This window comes from Macaca nemestrina, chromosome 1 (genome assembly GCF_043159975.1).
Source record: "Macaca nemestrina isolate mMacNem1 chromosome 1, mMacNem.hap1, whole genome shotgun sequence".
In the NCBI taxonomy this organism is placed as follows: Eukaryota; Metazoa; Chordata; class Mammalia; order Primates; family Cercopithecidae; genus Macaca; species Macaca nemestrina.
In genome coordinates this window covers 181,357,909-181,372,401 of record NC_092125.1, presented here as the reverse complement: position 1 = coordinate 181,372,401, position 14,493 = coordinate 181,357,909, and the positions used below count along the sequence as shown (strand labels likewise).

Sequence of the window (14,493 nt, the reverse complement as noted above, 5' to 3'; positions counted from 1 at the left end):
GGCTGGGATTACAGGCATGAGCCACCTGACCTGACTTCACTTGAGCTTTCATGATCAATCTCACAGATACACTAAACTGAGGACACGACCTTTTATGAAGTAGTCATGCATAACTTCAGTTTATTGCATTACAAAGAACTCCAAGAAACTTTCTAAATTCTTTTGATGGCTTGAGTTTTAGTCATATTAGCACTTAGAAATATTAGTATTTATTGGCTGGGCGCGGTAGCTCACGCCTGTAATCCCAACACTTTGGGAAGCTGAGGGAGGCAGATCACTTGAGGTCGTGAGTTTGAGACCAGCCTGGCCAACAATGGCTAAACCCTGTCTCTGCTAAAAATATAAAAATTAGCCAGGCGTGTTGGTGCACGCCTATAGTCCCAGCTACTTGGGAAGCTTATGCAGGAGAATCACTTGAACCTGGGAGGTGGAGGTTTCAGTGAGCCGGGATCATGCCACTATACTCCAGCCTGGGTGACAGAGCGAGACTCTGTCTCAAAAAAAAAAAAAGAAGAAATAAATATTAGTATTTATTGAAATGAATGAACCATTTGCTTGGAAATGGTTCCATTTGAGTTGATGTGAGGATTAATATGCTTTGAAACAAAAGGAAGCTATTGTCAGATATTTAAGTTATATTTGAATTGAATTTAAAGATGGCTGGCTACTTGTAAGGATTTGAAAAATAGTTTAAATTCCAAATTAAAGATGGAAAATTGTAAATTACTGTATCTGTATATTTTTTGAAAGACTGTGTGACATACAAAGACTAGGAGATTGAAAGATCTGCTTTCTAGGTTTTACTTTGCCACTTATTTACCCTCATGTCTTTTCAGTCACTTCACCTCTACCTCTAAGCTTCAGTTTCTTCATTTGTCAAATAAAACCCCAAATTTCAGGGAAATGGTACCGTTCTGCTTACCTGCTAGCACTGATCTGATGATTATCTCATTAATGTTATGTAAAATTACTTTATAAACTATTGATATAAAGCATTTAACATCTTTGCCAGGTCATTTAAACTCAGAAGGAAGATTTTGTGTCATTTTAGTTATATGGGTTCTTCACTAGTCTTGGGGTATATATAAAATTAGTTCTGTGGATTCATGGCATTGAATGCAGTCATCGAGAAGTACCTATATAAATTAGTACATAACAGACTTTATGAGTTCAAGAGCCTCAGATTAGGTCTTCAAATGAAAGCCTTCCTTTCTTTGTCAAATTGTTATACCCACTGTTTTATTTTTGCCAGTATCTACACCTGTGCAGTGTTACTTGTTTGTAGATAAGATAGTATATGACAGTCTAAATCAGTCATTATTGGTAATCTACATTTTTTTAAAGTAATAAATATTTAAAGGATAAAAGATATATTTTATAATGAGAGGGGACTTCGTGAAGAATCTGTGATTGGGATGAAGAGAGTGTTAAGTGGAAGAGGCAGAAAGGAAATCAATATCTGTGGAAAATAACTGCTAATAGATTCTAGGTTCTAATAGGGAAATCGCAAAGGAATGAGTGAGTGCCTTGTGTACTAAGCCAACATATTTTTCACCTCTAAGCTATATTTACTAGGACAATCTTTGTGAAATATAAACATTACACCATGTCTTAGTCTATTTTTGCTGCCATAATGGAATACCACAGACTGGATAATATATAATGAACAGAAATGTATTTCCTATAGTTCTCATGGCTGCAAAGTCCAAGGTTGAGGGGTAGGCATCTGGTGAGGACCTTTTTGCTGCATCATCCTGTGGCAGAAGGGCAAATGGGATGGGGAAGAGAGAGAAAGAATGTGCATGTGCCTGAGGGCATGTGCACAAGGGAGGCCGAACTTGTCCTTTCATAACAAACCCACTCCCAGGATAACAGCATTAATCCAGTCACCTCTCATGAGGCCTTACCTCCTAGCACCAAGTTTCCAACACATACTTTTTCAGGGATATATTCAAACTATAGCATGCCGTTGATAGAGTTAGAGGAATGCTGTCATGCACCTTACATTGTGGAGGGAAAGCATCTCTTTCTTTAATTCCCTGTTCTCCTCCTTATTCACCAAAGCTAGATAAAGAGATGAAAAAAATTTTTTTTCTCTTTAACAAATTATCTGTTGAATTTTGTATGAAGTATCTCTTACATTGTATCCTAGAATTCCAGAATCAAGGGGAGTGGTAAAGAGGCAATGGTGAATTTGGGGATCTGATCTCCCTAAAGTTCCTGACATTGTATCCTTGATTCTGCAATGGTTGCCAGAAAAAATTTAAATTTATCTAAATCTCGCTCTAAAATCATTGAAAGTCCCCCCAAAAATCGTATATTTGGCTAATCAATATATGTATATTTGCATTAGAATAATAATAGTTACAATTTTTTGAGAATACAGTGTTGCTGGTCCTGTTAGGCATTTTATAGATTTCCTTTCATTTATTCTTTATAACACATCTGGAATTTAATATAGTTTCTCCTTCCATTTTACATGGACATTGAGGCTCAGAGAAGTAACTTACCCCAAATCCCACAATAGTGAATAATCAAACTAGCATTCAAACCCGTATCTCTGGGACTCCAAAATCTGCAATTTATTTTTCAAAATGCCATACTGCTACATTGATATGACAATTCTTTTGTTTTTATAGATCTGGCCCAGCAGCTTAATTGTGCAGCCAGACCTGGGTAATCCTGGAGTAAGGGTACTACCCCTAAATTCCTAAATGTACTACCTTAAATGTAAAATATAGATGATAATGTTTAGGTGAACATGACTTTCAGCCACAAAGCTTCTCTGAGTTTAATGGGGAGGCATTCCCTTCACTTGTGGTTCCTACTGTCAGGATACCTATCCGCTAAAATCAAGGATGCAAAGACCCATAACCATTATAAGAATAAACTCTCGTTTTCAAGAAAAGTAAGCATTAATTTCTCTGATGGAGACTGCTTCATTTGGTGTTATTGCTTTCAAAGGTATCAAAGGAAGCTCATACGTGGCTAGTGAACACATTTGTTGTTCCATCATTGAGCAGCTCTTGTCAGGAAGTCCTTTTGCAATTCTATACTGAGGAAAATGTCTCCTTAATGAAGGGTTGATATGTTTGTTACTGTTTCATTCACAAAAGTATTTTGAATTGTAAAATGGCTTGGCCAGGCACAGTGGCTCACACAGTGTAATCCCACCACTTTGGGAGGCCAAGGCGGGTAGATTACTTGAGGTCAGGAGTTTGAGACCAGCCTGGCCAATATGATGAAACCCCATCTCTACTAAAAATACAAAAATTAGCTGGGCGTGGTGGTGGGTGCCTATAGTCCCAGCTACTCGGGAGGCTGAGGCAGGAGAATTGTTTGAACCCAGGAAGCAGAGGTTGCAGTGAGCTGAGATTGCACCACTGTACTCCAGAGTAGGTGACAGAGCAAGACTGTCTCCAGGAAAAAAAAAAAAAAAAGAGAGAGAAACCTACTTAATGTGAATTTAAATAAGCTCTAAATTACAGAGCTATGTTTCATATTTCTCTCAAAAAATTATAAACAATAAATCCTGTCCAGGCACAGTAGCTCACTCCTGTAGTCCCAGCACTTCGGGAGACCAAGGTGGATAGATCATTTGAAGTCAGGAATTTGAGACCAGCCTGGCCAACATGGTGAAACCCTGTTTCTACTAAAAATACGAAAAAAATTAGCTGAGCATGGTGGTGCATGTTTGTAATCGTAGCTATTCAGGAGGCTCAGGTGAGAGGATTGCTTGAACCTGGGAGGCAGATGCTGCATTGAGCCAAGATCACACCACTGCACTCCAGCCTGGGTGACAGAGGAAGACTCCATCTAAAAACAAACAAACAAAACAAACTTGTCTGTGGTACCATCTTCATAAATCCTCATCTTCCCTTAATGTCTTATAACTGTAGTTATTACCATAATTCATTATGTTCATGAGTTGACTTTCTTCACCCAGTGAAATTATAAGCTTGGTGACAGCAGCTTCCTAATCTGAACACTTCTTTTTTTTTTTTTTGAGACAGAGTCTCACTCTGTTGCCTAGGCTGGAGTGCAGTGGCACAATCTTGGCTCGCTGCAACCTCCACTTCCCAGGTTCAAGCGATTCTCCTGCCTCAGCCTCCTGAGTAGCTGGGATTACAGGTGCACATCACCACACCCGACTAATTTTTGTATTTTTAGTAGAGTCGGGGTTTTACCATGTTGGTCAGGCTGGTCTGGAACTCCTGACCTCGTGATCCACCCGCCTCAGCCTCCCAAAGTGCTGGGATTACAGGTGTGAGCCACCGCTCCCGGCCTTGAATATTTCTTTATGACCTTTGAGGCGATATTCTTGAGACCTCTAAAGCAATTCATACAGTAAAGCTATACAATTTAACCAAGGAAGGCATTAATATTTTTGGCTTTTATCTAGACAAACTTCAACAGTGTGATAATGTAACTTAGTTTATGCTCTTTAGAAGCCCTGATAAAATTGGAAACCAAATTTTCGTTTAATAAATGCCATGTATTTAAAAATCAGCTTTTTAAATGTAAGTCTTTCATAGTGAAAGATTGGGAATTACTGTTTGGTAGTGTCCATCCAGCCCAGTGTTGCATAATAATGTTTATTAAAAATATGATTAATTGGCTGGGCACGGTGGCTCACGCCTGTAATCCCAGCACTTTGGGAGGCTGAGGTGGGTGGATAACGAGGTCAGGAGATCGAGACCATCCTGGCTAACATGGTGAAACCCCGTCTCTACTAAAAATACAAAAAAATTAGCCGGGCATGGTGGCGGGTGCCTGTAGTCCCAGCTACTCGGGAGACTGAGGCAGGAGAATGGGGTGAACCCAGGAGGTGGAGCTTGCAGTGAGCCAAGGTTGTGCCACTGCATTCCAGCCTGGACGACAGCCAGACTCTATCTCCCAAAAAAAAAAAAAAAAAAAAGAAAGAAAAGAAAAATATGATTAATTTATTGATACAAAGTAACGAACTTTTTTGTTTTTAGGGAATGTGGTGAGCAACTTGGGACATTCCTTCTTCAGTCAAAGTTTCCTTGGCAGTAAAGAACATGGTGGATTCTTATATGTGACATCTACCTACCAGTCACTGCAAGACCTAGTACTCCCAACCCCACCTTACTTGTTTGGGATTCTTATCCAGAAATGGGAAACTCCTTGGGCTAAAGTATTTCCTATCCGTCTGATGTTGAGACTTGGAGCTGAATATCGACGTAAGTAATAAAAACACGTTTTTCAAAGCCACATGACCAAGGCATGATGACTAAATAATGCCTGAAATATTCAGAGCCCTCTGTTTGGTGATATAATTCAGCAGAAATAGTCTTTTGAAATAGCTAAACTAAATTTGGCCATTGTCTGCGTATATTGGGCGTAATGGGAAGCACTGAAAATAACGAATGAGGAAGTTGATTATGTATACCTTGTAAACTTACTGCTTTTATAGTTCATTGATAAAAAACATGATCATCTTTAGAAAAATGAATTTGAACTTAAATAACTTTATTTTTTGTAGCATCTGTATATGATGAGCATATTCTTTGTCACTTGGTTGGAAAACAGTTATGATCAATTATATTTTACTTAACATACTGGAAGCTAGTGAAATGGAAACCACTCTCAGTTGGTAAGGAATATGCTACAGAAGAAGAGCTTCCTTGCCCATGGCTCTAGCAGTGCAACTAAGATGTGATTTTTAAAAAGACATTAATGGTTAAATGCAAGCTTGATTTTAATTTTATAGTTCCATCTAATTAAAAGTGTCCTGTGCTAGGAATCAGACCACTTGAGTAAGATTCTCAACTCTGCCTCTTATAAGCTCCGTAACTTTGGGCAGGTCACTCAAGTTCTCTGATTGTGTTTCTTTTGTAAACTGGAAATAATAATGCTTGATTTTTATTTTATATTGGATTGTTAACAGGATCCAATGAGAGAATAAATGAAACATTATTTTATAAACCATAAAACTGTGTTCTCAGCAAGTCAATTTCATTCTTTCACCAATTATTTATTAATTCAGTAAGAATTTAATAAAGACCTCCCATATATCCTGAATCCTGGGAATTCTGAAATAGCTAAGATGTGATTATAGGCTCTTAGGAACTTTTATAAGGAATACATACAGAAATCATGATTATAGCAGTATATTGTGTTAAAACCTGTGCTCAAAGTTAAGTTCATTGGGAGCTCCAAGACGGGCTCTAACTTGACCAGGAATGAAGGAATAGTTGGACTTTCAATTTTCTTGGACCAGAGTGCCTCTGGATTAACTCTGAAGGTGGTATATGAATCAGCTAAATGAATCAGGGAAAGGGAAAGATTGTGTGCAGAAGAACAACATGTGTATCTTCCTGTTTTATGCAGACGTTTCAAACCATAAAGTTCAAGAGATGAGCCAGCCTGTGATTTGCCTCTCCTAAGGAGGATCCTGGTTAGGAGTATAGAAGAATGAACTCTTGGCTGAGTGTGGTGGCTCATGCCTCTAATTCCAGCACTTTTGAAAGGCAGCTGAGGCGGGCAGATCATTTGAGGTCAAGAGTTTGAGACCAGCCTGGCCAACATGGTGAATACCATCTCTACTGAAAATACAAAAAAAATTAGCTGGGCCTGGTGGCACATGCCTGTAATTCCAGCTACTGGGGAGGCCAAGGCAGGAGAATCACTTGAACCTTCTTATGGCAGGAGATCATGCCACTGCACTCCAGCCCTCCAGCCTGGGCGACAGAGTGAGACTCTGTCTCAAAAAAAAAAAAAAAAAAAAAAAAAAAGTGAACTCTTAAATGTGTTGGAAAAAAAAAAAAGTGAACTCTTAAACTTACTGACCACAGAGGAATCAGGAGATTTTTTTTTTCCTGGATTGTATCTATTCAGTTTGAAGAAGATTGCTCCCTAACCTTGTGGGGTTTTTTTTGGAGGGGAGACAGGGTCTCATTCTGTCACCAAAGCTGCAGTGCAGTGGCACAGTCATGGCTCACTGTAGGCTCGACCTCCTGGGCTCAAGCCATCCTTCTACCTCTCAGCCTCCCAAGTAGGTGGGACTGCAGGTGCATGCTACCACACTCAGCTGATTTTTTTGTTTGTTTTTTGTAGAGACAGGGTCTCCCTAGGTTGCACAGGCTGGTCTCAAACTCCTAGGCTCAGGTGATCCTTCTGCCTCAGCCTCCCAAAGTGTTGGGATTACAAGCATGAGCCACTGTGTCTGGCTATTGTGTGCCATTTTTGAAATATTTACGTCAAAAGGCTTATTCTGGTTATCAGAAGACTTAATGTGGCTTAGGATTTGTCTGCTACCATGCCAAATAGTTTTTGAGCCCAAAATTTGATATGTTCTAATGAGCCATTACAATTATATTTTGAAAATTGTGTTAGTCATGAAATCTCTTTTACCAAAGTTTTATGTTGCCAAACTTAAGTTTGATCATTTCTCATTTCCATAGTTTATCCATGCCCACTATTCAGTGTCAGATTTCGGAAGCCATTGTTTGGAGAGACGGGGCATACCATCATGAATCTTCTTGCAGTAAGTCGGGAATTGTTTTTCCTTTGTCCTTACTGGAGTTTATATGGGAGAAAGAAGAAAGCAAGTTTATTATTTTCTTGGTAGTTGTGCCCAAGCTGCTTCAGGCAGGTAAAGATTTATGCTGAAGATAAAGAACAGTATATATATACACATATATACACACACACACACACATATATACATATATACACATATATAAATATATACATATATATACACATACACATATATATATATACTCTTTTGCAAACATGAAGTGAAATGGTACAGGATTCCAGTGCCTGATTATACACTTACTGTCTAACCTTGCAGAATTATTGTGAGGACTAGAAGTAATATATAAATAGAACACCTAGCATTCTGTCTTGTTTTTATTTTAAGACTGGCATTCTATGAGTTTCTCTTGTGTCTATATAGGTTATTATCCAAGCAGAGATTGGTCAGAGATTGTACCCAGATACCCCAAGCCAGTAAGGCTACTGCTCTCTGCTGATGGATCTGAATATGGACTGGAATTTAAACTTCATTGTTTTCCTTTCTTCTGGGCTCTCTCATGTCTCCTACACACATGCACAGGTTCTGACTCTGTTGGCCAAGAATATTGGTTGGCTTGAGTCCACTAAGTTCTCCGCTGCATATATGCACAGACTAGGATCAATCCTGGATATCTGGATATTAAATAAACAGTTTATGAAGCTACCTATGGTTGTCACATCTCCCAGAACTTACCCCAAACAGGTTTAGTGAACTCAAGCTAATCAATCTACTGAGCCTCCCTTTTTAGTAACCACTGAGATTACCACTTTGACAATGTTCCATAGCAAGTAAACGCCTTCAAGTAGCAAAGCTCATTTTTTTGTTTGTTTTGTTTTATTTTATTTGACACAGAGTCTCACTCTGTCGCCCAAGTTGGAATGCAGTGGCACGATCTCAGCTCATTGCAACCTCCACCTCCCAGCAATTCTCATGCCTCAGCCTCCTGAGTAGCTGGGACTATGGGAGCACACTACCACACCCAGCAAATTTTTGTATTTTTTATAGAGAGAGCATTTTGCCATGTTGGCCAGAATGATCTCAAACTCCTGGCCTCAATGATTCACCTGCCTCAGCCTCCCAAAGTGCTGGTATTATAGGCGTGAGCCACTGCTCCTGGCTGCAAAGCTTATTGTTTTTACAAGCTACCTTGCCCTAGTTGAACTACCTAACTGCCTAATGGGGCTAGGGGGCAGCCCCAGGCAAGAAGGTCACAGACTCAATTCAGAGTTCAGTAGTTTTCATGAAAAAAACACCTTTTTTTTTTTTTTTTTTTGAGACGAAGTCTCTCTGTTGTACAGGCTGGAGTGCAGTGGCGCAATCTCGGCTCACTGCAACCTCCACCTCCCAGGTTCAAGAGATTCTCCTGCCTCAGCCCTCAGAGCAGCTGGGATTACAGGTGCCCGCCACCACGCCCGGCTAATTTTTTGTATTTTTTCATAGAGACAGGGTTTTACCATGTTGGCCAGGCTGGTCTCAAACTCCTGACCTCAGGTGATCCGCCCACCTCAACCTCCCAAAGTGCTGGGATTATAGGCATGAGCCACCATGCCCAGCCAAAATGCTTCTTAATGTTGTATGCCTTTGATCTAATTCCAGAGCACTGAAATGGTTCTTTTTAAACCACTTATACAGCTTTTTGGTTGCTTTTTGAGGAGTAGGTTTGGTGATTTCCTCATCTGTCAGGCTTAAAAGCTATAGTTCCAGTTATTTTTTTAAATTTTTTTTTTTTTTTTTTTTTTTTTTTTGGCGATGGGAGATGGAGTCTCGCACTGTCGCCTGGGCTGGAGTGCAGTGGTGCAGTCTCGGCTCACTGCAACCTCCACCTCCTGGCTTCAAGCAATTCTTGTGCCTCAGCCTCCCCAGTAGCTGGAATTACAGGCACGAAACACCATGCGCAGCTAATTTTTGTATTTTTAGTAGAGACGCATGTTGGCCAGGCTGGTCTCAAACTCATGGCCTCGGGTGATCCACCCACCTCAGCCTCCCGAAGTGCCTTTTGCCTATCTTTTAATTGGGTTGTCTTTTTGCTCTTAAGTTTGTTATATATTCTGAATATTAACTCCTTTTCAGATGTATAGTTTGCAGATATTTTCTCCGATTTCTGTAGGTTGTGTATTCACTCTGTTAATAGTTTCCTTTTCTATGCAAAATCTTTTTAGTTTGATGTAATTCCATTTGTTTATTTTTGCTTTTACTGCCTGTACTTTTGGGATCTTATCTAAAAATTCCTTGCCTAGCCCAGTATTGTGAAGCATTTGCCCTGTTTTCTTCTAATTGTTTCATAGTTTTGGGTTTTATATTTAAGACTTTAATCCATTTTTAGTTGATTTTTGTATATGGGGAGAGAAGGGGATCTAGTTTCATTCTTCTGCATGTGGATATATCCACTTTTCCAAGTACTATTTATTGAAGAGAGTCCTTTCTGCAGTGTGTGTTCTTGGCACCTTTGTCGAAAATCAGTTGGCTGTAGGTGTGCAAATTCGTTTATGGGCCTTCTATTCTGTACAGTTGGTGTATGTATTTGTTTTGGCCACTACTATGCTGTTTTGGTTACTATAGTTTTGTAGTATATTTGGTCAGGTAGTGTGATATCTCTAGCTTTGTTCTTTTTGCTCATGACTGCTTTGGCCATTTGAGGCCTTTTGTGGTTTTATAAGAATTTTAAGGTTTTTTTTTTTCTATTTCTGTGAAGAATGTCATTGGCATTTTGATAGAGATTGCATTAAATCTGTAGATTGCTTTAGGTAGTATGGCCATTTTCACAGTATTAATTCTTCCAATCCATGAACATGGAATCTCTTTCCATTTAGTTGTATTCTCTTCAATTTCCTTTGTTAGTGTTTTTTTTTTTTTTTTTTTTTTTTTTTTTTTGAGATGGAGTCTCGCTCTGTCGCCCAGGCTGGAGTGCAGTGGCCTGATCTCAGCTCATTGCAAGCTCCGCCTCCCAGGTTTACGCCATTCTCCTGCCTCAGCCTCTTGAGTAGCTGGGACTACAGGCGCCTGCCACCTCGCCCGGCTAGTTTTTTTGTTTGTTTGTTTGTTTGTTTATTTTTTTTTATTATTATTATACTTTGAGTTCTAGGGTACATGTGCATAACATGCAGGTTTGTTACATATGTATACTTGTGCCATGTTGGTGTGCTGCAACCATCAACTCGTCAGCACCCATCAACTCGTCATTTACATCAGGTATAACTCCCAGTGCAATCCCTCCCCCATCCCCCCTCCCCATGATAGGCCCCGGTGTGTGATGTTCCCCTTCCCGAGTCCAAGTGATCTCATTGTTCAGTTCCCACCTATGAGTGAGAACATGCGGTGTTTGGTTTTGTGTTCTTGTGATAGTTTGCTAAGAATGATGGTTTCCAGCTGCATCCATGTCCCTACAAAGGACACAAACTCATCCTTTTTTATGGCTGCATAGTATTCCATGGTGTATATGTGCCACATTTTCTTAATCCAGTCTGTCACTGATGGACATTTGGGTTGATTCCAAGTCTTTGCTATTGTGAATAGTGCTGCAATAAACATACGTGTGCATGTGTCTTTATAGCAGCATGATTTATTATCCTTTGGGTATATACCCAGTAATGGGATGGCTGGGTCATATGGTACATCTAGTTCTAGATCCTTGAGGAATCGCCATACTGTTTTCCATAATGGTTGAACTAGTTTACAATCCCACCAACAGTGTAAAAGTGTTCCTATTTCTCCACATCCTCTCCAGCACCTGTTGTTTCCTGACTTTTTAATAATCGCCATTCTAACTGGTGTGAGATGGTGTCTCATTGTGGTTTTGATTTGCATTTCTCTGATGGCCAGTGATGATGAGCATTTTTTCATGTGCCTGTTGGCTGTATGAATGTCTTCTTTTGAGAAATGTCTGTTCATATCCTTTGCCCACTTTTTGATGGGGTTGTTTGTTTTTTTCTTGTAAATTTGTTTGAGTTCTTTGTAGGTTCTGGATATTAGCCCTTTGTCAGATGAGTAGATTGCAAAAATTTTCTCCCATTTGTATTTTTTAGTACAGACGGGGTTTCACCGTGTCAGCCAGGATGGTCTTGATCTCCTGATCTCGTGATCCGCCGGTCTTGGCCTCCCAAAGTGCTGGGATTACAGGCTTGAGCCACCGCGCCCGGCCTGTTAGTGTTTTATAGGTTTCCTTGTAAAGATCTTTTACCTCTTAACTGTGTTCCTAGGTATCTTATTTTTTTTATAGCTACTGTAAATGGAATTGTTTTCTTTATTTTTTATTAGCATATAGAAACACTACTAATTTTACGTGTTGATTTTGTATCCTACAACTTTACTGAATTTGTTTATTAGCTCTAACAGGTTTTTGGTGGCATCTTGACCTTATACATTCTATGTATAAGGTCATATCATTTGCAAACAAGCACAATTTTACTGTCTCCTTTCCAATTTGGATGCCTTTTATTTCTTTCTCTTGCCTAATTGCTCTGGCTAGGACTATGTTGAATAGAAGTGATTAAAATGGGCGTCTGTATCTTGTTCCTGATCTTTGAGGAAAAGATTTCCATTGTTCCCATTCAGTATGATGTTAATTGTGGGTTTGTCACATATGGCCTTTATTATGCTAGGCTGCTTGTCCAGCTGGGCACAGCAGGCCAGCCAGCTGTGTGTTGGTTTCTCCACTGTACAGGTCTGCCTGTTCCCTGGGGCAGGGAGGTGCCATATGAGTTCAGTGCCAGGGCTCCCTCATTCTGTTGGGCCTAGGCTCTCAGCAGCTAGATGGTGGTGATACAGCTACCTGTGTGTGTGATGGACTGACAGTGGGGCTTCAGAGATGGAGAGATGCAGTGGCAATTGGCCCCCAGGCAGGATGAACTCTAGCAGAGGGTCCAGTTTCAAGATGGCACCATGCTGTGACTGGGAATGGGGGCTGGGAGGTGTATGACATGGGCTCCAACTCTGGAGCAATATAGTCCAGTGAACTGCAGGCAGCTACAAACTGGATTCAGGGTTTGTGAGGACTGTGGGACTCTCTTGTAGCAAGGAATGCAGGCAGCTGCAATGGTCATGGGGATCATGGGTCCCCAGCTTACCCTTTCCCCATTAGAAGTGGTCCTTCCTGACTCCAGGCCACTCCTTGCAGGGAGGCAGTGTGGCAGAGGCAGAAGGCTTTGCTCCCGTCTCTGTGGTGCTATCCCGGGCATCTGGTGTTCCACAGGAATTTCAGCATTCCTCCTGGTGCCTCCAGCATACTTCCACAGCCACTCCAGTTGAAATATAGTTTGTTTATTAGTTGTTTTGGTCCCTTTTGTTGAGTAGATGGGAGCAAGAGCTAGGCAACTCCAGTCAACTATCTTGCTGATGTCACTGTCTTTTAGAGAGAAAAATAAGAAAAAAAAAATCTTGGCTGGGTGCAGTGGCTCATGCCTGTAATCCCAGCACTTTGGGAGGCCAAGGCAGGTGGATCACAAGGTCAGGAGTTCGAGACCAGCCTGGCTGATATGGTGAAACCCCGTCTCTACTAAAAATATAAAAATTAGCCGGGCGTGGTGGCACGTGCCTGTAATGCCAGCTACTCAGGAGGCTGGGACAGGAGAATCGCTTGAACCCAGGAGGCAGAGGTTGCAGTGAGCCAAGATTGTGCTACTGCACGCCAGCCTGGGCAACAGAGTGAGACCCTGTTTCAAAAAAAGGAAAAAATCTTGTAGATTTACCCATCTAGTTGTCATTTCAGTGTTTTTCGTTCCTTTGTATAACTCTGTATTTTCATCTAGTATCATTTTCCTTCTGCCAAAATGATCGCCTATAATATTTCTTACAGTGTAGGTTTGCTGCTGATGAATTATTTTAACTTTTGTATTTCTAACAACATCTTTAGTTGATCTTCATATTTGGAAGATACTTTTGGTGGATGGAGACGTCTAGGTTGAGTTTTGGTTTTTGTTTTTTGGGTTTTTTTTTTTTTTTTTTTTTTTGAGACAGAGTCTCACTCTTGCACCCAGGTTGTAGTGCAGTGGCACAATCTTGGCTCACTGCAACTTCCACCTCCCGGGCTCAAGCAATGCTCCCACATCAGCCTCCCAAGTAGCTGGGATTACAGGCATGCACCACCATGCCCAGCTAATGTTTGTATTTTTAGTAGAGACAGCATTTCACTATGTTGCCCAGGCTGGTCTTGAACTCCTGACCTCAAGGGATCCTCCTGCCTTGGCCTATCAAAGTGCTGGGATTACAGGTGTGAGCCACCACGCTCAGCCTGATTTTTCTTCTTTGAGTATTTTTAAGATATTGCTCCACTGTCTTCTGGTTTGCATTGTTTTCCGTCTCATCTTTGTTCCTTTCTACATAACAATTTTTTCTTTTCTTGCTGTTGTTTTTCTTTTTCTTTCTTTTTTTGGAAATAGGGTCTCACTCTGTTGCCCAGGCTGGAGTGCAGTGGCACAATCATGGCTCACTGCACCCTTGACGTGCAGGGCTCAAGTGATCCCCCCAACCTTTGGCCTACCAAGTTGCTGGGACTACAGGTGCATGCCACTATGTCCAGCTAATTTTGTTTATTTTTTATACAGACAGGGTCTCACTATGTTTCCCAGGCTGGTCTCCAACTCCTGGGCTCAAGCCATCCTTCCACCTCAGCCTCCCAAAGTATTAGGATTATATGCATGAGCCACTGTGCCTGACCTTCTCTGGGTAGTTTTAAAAGCTTTTTAAAATCACAGGTTTGAAGCAAATTTATTATAATGTGCTATAGTGTAGTTTTCATGTTTCCTCTACTTGGGGTTCATTGAGCTTTTTGAATCTACGGGTTTATAGTTTTCATGTGATATTTTTTCTGTTCATCCCTTTCTCTCCCTGAAGGAGATTACTCCAATTACATATATATCAGGCTGCTTGAAATTGTTTCATGGCTTAGTAATGTTCTTTTTGTTTCTTTTTCAGTCTTTTTTCTCTCTGTTTTCATTTAGGATGGGTTTTAT

General features: G+C 40.5%; 1 protein-coding gene across 2 annotated transcripts in view; it reads left to right on the top strand.

The window, feature by feature from the left end:
- The window catches only part of LOC105495054 (zinc finger FYVE-type containing 9), a 203,106-nt gene that overhangs the window by 138,697 nt on the left and 49,916 nt on the right, over positions 1-14,493 (top strand). For both annotated transcript variants that reach the window (XM_011764207.3, XM_011764205.3), the window contains 2 exons: positions 4,980-5,204; positions 7,428-7,510. In XM_011764207.3, the coding sequence (XP_011762509.2) occupies positions 4,980-5,204; positions 7,428-7,510 (308 nt within the window). The remainder of the gene's footprint in view (positions 1-4,979; positions 5,205-7,427; positions 7,511-14,493) is intronic.